The following is an 8,960-nucleotide window of genomic DNA, read 5'->3' on the forward strand; positions in this document are numbered from 1 at the left end:
CAGCTCCCTGAGCGGCTGGGCGGCGCCCTCCACTTGCCGGTCCCGGAACACCCAGAACTGGGGACCTGGCAGGGCGGCCGCGCTTCAGCAGGGTCCCGGGCCCGCCTGAGGCTCCCTGACGCCCCCCAACCTTGCTCACCACTGAAGAGGAGGATTCGGCCGTCTCGGTGGCGCGCGTAGGCGGCCTGGATGAGCTTCACGTGGCTGGGCAGCCCCTCCCAGAAGCGGTGCAGCCGGGCAGGACGCGTGGACACCAGCTGTCCTGAAGGCTGGAGGCGCCAAAACCAGGGTCCTGCGGGGGAAGGAGGGGAGGGCACGGGGCCATAGCATGGCAGGAGGCTCCGTCCCACAGAGTAACAGGGGCGGGCCGGTCTTGCTCTTCTCAGGCACGTGTGGGGTCCTCCTGGGTACCCAGGGTGCAGGGATCCAGGGTGACCAGCTTCTCAGTGGCTTTCCCCGGATTTTCCTTTTTTAGCCCCCCCAAAATCTCTCTTCCCAGAAAAAACTCCCACCACGGGGGGGGGTCATCTAAAGTGGGTAGGAATCCAAATATACAGCGTCGGAGGCCATCTACAACCACTCACCTTTGAAGAAGAAAGTTTCACCTCGGATGTTGGCAATGGCATCAAAGTTGCCCTCACATCTATCAGGGACAGGTGTGGAGGGGCTGGGGAAGGGAGGATGGTGAGCGGAGGGCAGGGGCTCTTCACTCCCCTGACCACAATCCCCCTCTCAAGGGCCACACAGCTGGTGGGGGACTCACCTGTCAGGGGGCAGGGCTGGGGGCCGGGGAGAAGGAACCAGGGGTTTCCTTGTGGGCTTGTCACTTGGGGTCTGGGGTGCTCTCCCTGCAGGCAGAGTCACACAGGTGTGGGTTCTGTGGGCCTGTGGCAGAGGCCAAGGGAGAGGTACAGTGGGTCCACAGTCTCCACCCGCTCGCCGTACCGTAGAGTTGCTGCAGGCCGTCTCGGTCATCCTGGGACAGGCGGTACTTGTGCGGGTCGCCCACTGGGCCCTGGTAGAAGGGCCTCATAATGGAGTTGTGTGCAGAGGAGTGACCCAGGCCCAGGACGTGGCCAAACTCATGAACTGCCACAGCAAACAGATCAGTCCCTTCACCATCTGCACAGGGAGACAGTAGGGTAGAGCTGAGGCCATCCTGCACCAGGAGGGACAGTTGGGGAGTAGGGTCTGCTGGCCACCAGGAAGGGCCAGAGACCCTTGGGAGAGGACCCAGGCCCCATGAGTCATGTCCATTGCTGTATCCCTTCACCCACCTTTTAGGCAGTCCTGTTCGGCAGTGCTGACACTTGGGTCAGGGCTAGAGTGACCCACAGAATGGACAGAGAAAGGAAAAACTGTGCCTATAGAAACTTGTGGGATGGGAATCCTGAATGTATGCAGTTCTCTCCAGGAAGCTCCTGTTCTTGAAGCTTACTCTCCTCCTCCTCCTCCTCCTCGCTCCAGTTTCTGGTCAAAGACCCCCTGCCATTTCCACACCCACCCTCATGGACCTCCCACTTCCGGTCTTCTTCCTTCTCCACCTCCCCCATCTCCCTATATCCGCCACCCCTCCCCCTTCCTGGGATCCTCCCCTCCCGCAGTTGGCCTTCTTCCCTGCCCTTGTCTCCTTAGAAGAACACTGAACTCCCTCCAGCAAGCACTCTCAGACCACAGCCTGTCGTGATGGCGCCCAGTCTTGCTCCTAGCCTCTTCCCTTGCGACCCAACCCTGGGGCCAGGGCAGAGCCTTTTTAGGCTGCTGGAGAAGCCCAGATCTTCAATCAGGATCTGGCTCCAGCTGGGAGAGAGGCCTCACCCGGAAGAGACCCAGTTAGTGAAAGAGCTAAGCAACCCCAACAAGTTATAGGTCTCCAGATATTGATCTGTTTTCTGGAAATCTCTAGTGAGGGTCAGCAACATTGGAGGTAGGATTATTGGAAATAGTCTGGTGAATCGAAAAGCACGTTTCCTTTGGGCTCTGCCAGCTGCTATCTGAGACTAAGAGTGAAATACTTAGGTTAAAAAAAATTTAGGCAAGTCCTAAAAGAAATAGCAAACACTTGGCCTTGTTCTTTCTTTGTTTTTTGGTACCGGGGATCTTGTAGGTCCTTGAGCCTACAAGAAACACTTGGCCTTATTTAGCTCTACTTCTTATCCTCAATCTACAGGAAAACTGAGGCACCGAGCTCAAGGTGGGAGGCGGGGCTGGGATTGAGAACAGCTCGCAGCTGTGTATCCTGCCCTGGACAGTCCCTACTCAAACTGCACAAATCGTGGACTTCCGCGCTGCCTATGGGTCTTCTTAGTACTCGGGATCCTTCTGAGAAGTCAGAGGAAGGCTGTAGTCCCAATCAGTTTGATCTCTTCTCTCACCTCCCTTCCTTGTGTTGCCTCCTTTCCCCAGCATGAGGCTTCCGGGTTAGCAACCCCTTCCTGCACCCTCCTCACGCTATGCAGTTGGGGGGAGGGCGCCGGTTCCTCCTTCTCTCGTCCCTGCCCTGGGGCAGCTGCAGGGGCCTAGAGCTCCTCTGTGTTCTCCTCAGCCTCCCTTCCACACCCACAGCCCCTGGGTTAGCACTGTGACAAGGGCTGACAAGTGCGCTTCCCGTGTTATCCAGACGGGTGTCCAGTGGAACCCGAGGTCCGTGCTCCCAGGGCACATGGCTGCCGTTTCCTCCTGCCTTGACCGGTGCGAGCCACTCTCAGCCACCCACCCCCCACCCCTCCCCACACCTTTCCTTCCAGTGCCTGCCGCTCCTGACTCCCTCATCCTCAGACTCGCCTTAGCACGCTCCTGCTTCCCTGGCCTCCAGCCATGCTGTTCTCAGCCCTCACTAGTCAACTTCCTCTATCTGTCTCTGTTTTGTTTTGTTTTTGGTACCCCGATGGACCTCAGGACCTTGCAATTGCGAAGCAGTCCCAGTCCCAGTGCAAGGATTTGATACCTCCCCTGAGCTAAATCCCTGGCCCTCTGTGTCTCTAATCTCAGATTTCACTTCTGCTCTTCTCACGCCTAACTCCACTGCAATTTGGGATTCTTCCCCCACCCACGGACATGTAGTCTGTAGGCACTTACAGGTCCCTAGGTGACAGGTGTGGTGGTGCACACCTATAATCCCAGTCCTGTGGGCGGCAATCAGGATGACTGAGTTTAGGCCCAGCCTTGGCAACTTCGTGACTTAGCAAGACCTTGTCTCAAAGTAAAAAGCAGACTGGGTATTTAGCTCAGTGGTTCCACCGACTGCCTTGTAAGTGCAAGGTCCTGAGTTCGATCCCTGGTACCAACAAACAAACAAACAAACAAACAAACAAAAAAACAACAAAAAAACCCCAAGTTAGTCTTCCTAGCCTCAATCCTGTTTCCTTTGCCGCGGATTTAGCTCAGTGTTTCTGCTGCCTGCCTTGCAAGCTGAAGGACACCCGAGTTCAATCCCTGGTACCAAAAAAGAATTCAAAGTAAGCAGAAAGGGCTGGGAATGTAGCTCAGTGGAAAGGACCTGGGTTCAATTCCCACTGCTGAACAAAAAGGAAAAAGGAAAAGAAGAAAAAAAGTCACTTGGTGCCCGGATGACAAACCCAGGCCTGTGCCATTTACTGGACTTGTTTGCTGTGCCGGCCATCACTGACCACTTCCTCTTTCTCTCTTGTTCTGCGTCACTTTTCAGCCTATTCACGCTCTACCTCTGTCAATTCCTCCTCCCCAATGCCTCCTTAGCAGTGGGGTGCTCCAAGGCTCTGTACCTTTGCGCCGCAGGCCTACACTCTACAATCTTCCCCCAGGCCCAGCTCCGACAGTGGCTCTCAAGGTGGACAGCACCACTCTGCAGGGCAAAGGGCTGGGCGTGAATGACTGCCCTCAGCACCATCCTCATATCATTTCTCGGCGGAGAAGTGAGCTTCAGTAACTTGCGTGTATTACAAGTGACTCCACTCAGCGTGCAACTTTTTAGAAAAGGGCTTGCTTAGCATGGGTAAGGCCTTAGGTTTGGTCCCCAGCACTGCAAAAATTAATTCATTGACAAAAATATAAAAGCTCCCGAGCTTGATGCCACGGGACACGCCGCCCTGTTGCAGCCTGTGACTGGCTGTCAATCCCTGACGGGGACTGGGCACCAGCCATGACTGAGCCTCTCCACCTCTAGCAGCCCAAGGCCAGTCTGGCCCCTAGGGGACTGGAAAAGAGCTGGCCCACGCATTCTGCAGCGCTCAGGGAGGCCAGGCTCCTCTCCAGCAGAGACCACATCCTTGCTCAGCATCTGGCCTCCACTGCTTCTCTTCCCCTCGGCACATGCCCCTGAGAAACTGCCCGCGTGAGAATTGCCAGCTGGAGGGCCATCTATCGAGGACAGTGGCGCCCAGGTTCTGGAGCTTGTGCCGTTTGTGTGGAGCACCTCACACTGCACACATCATCCCAGTCTGCCCTCGGCCCACCGTCTTTCTATCAGCCTGTCCCTCCTTCCCTCATGCACATCAGCAGAAGCCAAGTCCAGGACCCTGAGCGGGACTCTGACATCATCCTGCTCTCCCCATCTCTTGCCCCCATGATTGAACCAGAGCCCAATCTCTGGCCATCCTAGTTGACTTCCCTCACATCTGTGCCCTTCATCCTTGCCCACCTGGTCCGTTACCTGAACTGGGCAGCAAGTCCTGCCTCCCTTCCAATACCCACCTCCCCTGCTGGATCCAGGGGTATTCTTAGAATGCAAAGCCCTCTAATGGCTTCCCACTGCCTCCAGAACCCTGTGTCCAAATCCTTGCACTTGCTTCCCAAGATCCTTTGTGATCCAGGCATGATGGCGCACACCTATAATCCCAGCACGTGGGAGGCTGTGGCAGGAGGATCGCTGTGGGTTTGAGGCCGGCCTGAACTGTGTAGTGAGACCCTGCCTCCAAAATCAAAACAAAAGACAAGATCTTCTGTGACATGTCCAGTGCCATCCTGTGCTAGCTCCCTCCCTATACCATACTTTTGCCTTCCGGCAAAAATGTCTCAGACATGCAGTCCCTTAGCGGCTCCTCCTGCCCCTGATGACCTGGCACTTGGGTGGCTGGCTGGTTTGTGCTTTCTCACTGCCCCCCCTCGGTGTGTGCTCCAGGAGAACAGGTCTGTCACCTAGCCTGCACCGCTTGCCGCTGAGTGAGGATCTATATGTATCGAGTGAATGGAGTCACGGTGTGGTCCCTGACCAGGAAGCCTCCCCTCGCCCTAGCGTTGTGGGCTGATACCTCCCCTGAGCATTTGCAGCTATGGGACTTCCTCTGCTGACATTTCCAGAAGTTGTATCACCATGTGTGTAGTAATTGCAGGTTACTCTTCCTCCTTAGCTACAGGACAAAGAAACTGTTTTGACCCTGAGTCAGCCCAGCTCAGAGTCAGGAACCAATAGGCCTCAGTGGTGAACTGATTTTATGTACCGATTTGGCCATGCTATGGTGCCCAGTGGTTTGATCACGCACCAGTCCAGAAGTTGCTGTGAGGTATTTCGGAGACATGACTAAGGTAAGGCAAGTAACCGAAACGTAAGGGACCAATGTCCAATCAGTTCAGCAAAAACAGGGTTCTGAGAGGGAAGAATTCTATCCTAAGACTGTAACAGAACTGCCTGAGTTTCTTACCTGCCCTAATTTTAGCCTGTCCAGCCCCAGATGCCCCTGTGAACTCATCCCTTAATACAAATCTCATTATACACTCACACTTCCTATTGCTGTTTCTCTGGAGACACCTGACTGATTCAGGCACCATTGATTGATTAATTAAAAACTCATTCATAAACTGGGTGTGGTAGCACATGCCTGTAATCCCAGCACTTGGGAGGCTGAGGCAGGAGGATCACTGTGAGTTCGAGACCAGCCTGGGGTACCTAGTGAGTTCTAGGTCAACCACAGAGTGAGACCCTGACTCAAAAACAAAACAAAACAAAACAAAAAACCTCATGCATTAAGACAGATCTGGGGAGGGGACCTTTCCAAATATGGCACATTTTACCTTTTGACCCAAATGTCCAGATCTCCTCATCGTCGAAGTGAGTGTCCCCAGAGATGGGGTGTTCCCCGGGGAAAAAGGCATGGGCTAAGGTGCCACCTGGCCCGTCAAAGGGGTAACTGTCTTGGTGGTATGCCCGGGCGAAGTCGATGAGAATGTCAGGCTCCTGCTGCTGAGGGGACACCTCCTGGAAACTGAGGTCTGATTCAGCGGCCCAGGCAGTCAGGGCATAGCTCATAAGGGTCCGCACAGTCTGCGGGCTCAGCTGTGAGCTCTGTGGAAAGGACTGGACCCTGGGAAGAGAGGAGGGAGCAGGTGGCTGTGGCAAGAGAGGGTGGTGCAGGAGGCTCTGCCCAGCAGGCAGGCCCAGGCAGGGGGTACCGGGACCTACCTCCAGGTCAGCTTCTGCTTCTTCCACACAGTCCCCCCTAGAGCATAGCGTCTGCGACGGCGCCTGACGAGCCCCGCTGGCCCCAGCACATCAGGCAGGGAGCAGCGGGGTTTACGCATGGTAGCGACTGTCACTGGGTCTGCAGGAAATGGGGTGGGGTGGGGGGTGGCATCAGCAGTAGGAAAGCTTGCCCAAATCAGGCACTAGTTAACTTTTTTACATAGGGAAACTGAGGCTCAGAGAGGTTAAGAAATTTGCCCAAGATCTGAATTCAAGCTGTCTGACTCTGGAAGCTAGCTTGTATCAGACTGTTGTGGTAATGTCCCTAATGGACACTGCCCTTTTTTATTTTATTTTATTTTTTGGTACTGGGGATCAAACTCAGGACCTTGCATTTGCAAGGCAGGCAGCGGAACCACTGAGCTAAATCCCTGGCCTGACAGTGCCCTTTCTACCTGGCCTGGATGTACTGGCTGCTCCAGGGGGCTCAGGCCTGGTCCCCTTTCCAGAGCCCTGGAAGGTGGATTCAAGAAAGGAGCCCCAGGGGCAGAATGAGTTTCCTTTCCTTTGGAGCTGGAACTCCCTGGGCTGCCTACACTTCATCTCATCCCTCAGAGTGCTTATGACAGGCTGATCTCTCTCTCTCTCTCTCTCTCTCTCTCTCTCTCTCTCTCTCACACACACACACACACACACACACACACACACACACACACACACACACACACACACCCCTTAGGTCTACTTGGAATCCCCTTTCCAGCTCAGCTCCATTTCCATTAAGGTCAAACCACATCTGGGGTTGAGCTGACAAACAGTAACCGAGAACATATAGATGCCCAGACACTGTTCAAGTATTTTCCAAGAATGGACAGGACAGAGAAACCCTCCCTATAGTAAGCCAGGGTCCTTCCAGCTCTCTCAAGCTCTCTCTTCCTCCCTGTTTGACCCCACAGACACACCCTCAGTTCAACTACTTCTGATCACCCCAGCCACCATCATCCCTGGCCGACTCCTACAAGGGCCTCCTTCTTGTTCTCCACCAGCCACTTTCACAGCAAACGCAGGAAGCTTGAAACAGCAAATCACATAGAATTGTTTCCCTTCTTTAAACCCCTCCTGTTGGTTTCTTATCACCCTTGGAATCAAACCCAACACCTTTTAAGGTCCCCTAACTAGGCCCTTGCCTATGATCTTCAGTTTTTTCACTCCAGACAAGTAAACTTATACTTGCCACAGGGCCTTTGCTGGGACACTTTCTCCCACATTTTCCCATGACTGGCTCCTCCTCTTGGTAGTTACACCCCATATGACATCTTTACAAAAGGCCTGCCCTACCCAGACCAGGCTCTCGATATCATTAGCATTTTATTTTCTTCAACACACTTAGGCTGGGGATGCAGCTCAGCAGTAAATCTCTTGGCATACATGAGACTTGAGTTCAGTCCCCTCACCTCAAAAACAAACAGATATACACAGCACTGTCTGAAATCGTCTTGCATATTTATGTTCTTGATTTATGCTTCTCTTGCCCCAGGACATCAGCTCCGTGGGAACCAGGACTTGATCTACTTTTTCCATGGATGTAACAGTGGGCCTCAAATGGCTCGGTGTGTAAGAGATTCCCAAAAAAGCTCTCTGGAAAGACGAATACCTGAGAACCTCCAGGGTTGAGTAGGGACCTAAGATCAGCATCCTCATAGCGCCTGAGATTGGGGGTGGGGGTGGGGGTGGGAGGATTTTTAGGACGGCCAGGCGGGGGACAGAGGCAGGCCTGTAGAACTGGTCGGGGGCCACCTACCCATGAGGCCTGTTTCAGGCAACCCGGCAAATCTCTGCATGACTTTGATGGCATCCCGAAGCTTCACGGGGCTCTGCAGCTGGGCCTGGGCCGGATGAGGTGGGGGCAGGTAGCCATAACGGGTCAGCCAGTCCTAGCCCATGCGAAGGTGCAGATGAAGCCAGAAGGGTAAGGAGGATGGAGTTCTCCCATCCCACCACCATCCTGGAAGCCGCGTCCTCCCAGCATCCAGAGCCCAGAGACCCCCGGCCCGATGCCGAATTGCTCCCCTTTCCTCAAGGTCTCCACCCCGCAGCGCTGGGTTCGCAGGTCTCTGTCTGAAACTAGGAGTTGGAGCTCCACCCCCTGCCCATCCTCACTGCTTTCTAGAACACCAAATCCAGACCTCCAAATCAGGGGCCCAAACTTCCTGAGAGATCCAACAATCGGGGCGTCCCCAGACACCAACTTCAGCCACTGTGTGATCATGTGAATCCGGCCCGCTCTTTCCTCCAGACATAGAAGTCCATCGCCCCACCAGGCTCTCCCAGCCTCCCTGCGGATCCCAGGAGTCAAGGACCCCAGCTCACCACGCCCAGGCTCTCAAAGGGCTGACCCGGCCACCCTGGGGAACTGCGGGGAGGTGAGGGGCGCAGAGAGGAGCAGAGGACCTGGCGCAGGGTAGGAAGGGTGGGTAGGAGGGGACCCCGGATCCAGAGGGCACGTTGGAGGGAGGGAGGAGGTGCAGGGCAGCGACAGCGGAGGGTCCTTGGGGGCCGGGGGTGGAGCGCAGGGCCCAGGGGA

General features: G+C 55.0%; 1 protein-coding gene across 2 annotated transcripts in view; it reads right to left on the bottom strand.

Annotated features, from left to right (window-relative positions):
- Mmp25 (matrix metallopeptidase 25) overlaps positions 1–8,587 on the bottom strand; it is a 9,651-nt gene extending 1,064 nt beyond the window's left edge. For both annotated transcript variants that reach the window (XM_033758700.1, XM_033758699.1), the window contains exons 1-8: positions 8,178–8,587; positions 6,377–6,515; positions 5,989–6,278; positions 946–1,122; positions 764–848; positions 585–667; positions 140–292; positions 1–65 (exon numbers count right to left, since the gene is read on the bottom strand). The exon at positions 1–65 is cut by the window's left edge and continues 235 nt beyond it. In XM_033758700.1, coding sequence (XP_033614591.1) covers positions 1–65; positions 140–292; positions 585–667; positions 764–848; positions 946–1,122; positions 5,989–6,278; positions 6,377–6,515; positions 8,178–8,217 — 1,032 coding nt within the window. In that variant the 5' untranslated portion in view covers positions 8,218–8,587. The remainder of the gene's footprint in view (positions 66–139; positions 293–584; positions 668–763; positions 849–945; positions 1,123–5,988; positions 6,279–6,376; positions 6,516–8,177) is intronic.
- Between the last annotated feature and the right edge of the window lie 373 nt (positions 8,588–8,960).

The sequence above is a fragment of the Fukomys damarensis genome, unplaced genomic scaffold, assembly GCF_012274545.1.
Source record: "Fukomys damarensis isolate Sample0158 unplaced genomic scaffold, DMR_v1.0_HiC HiC_scaffold_34, whole genome shotgun sequence".
NCBI classification, from domain to species: domain Eukaryota; kingdom Metazoa; phylum Chordata; class Mammalia; order Rodentia; family Bathyergidae; genus Fukomys; species Fukomys damarensis.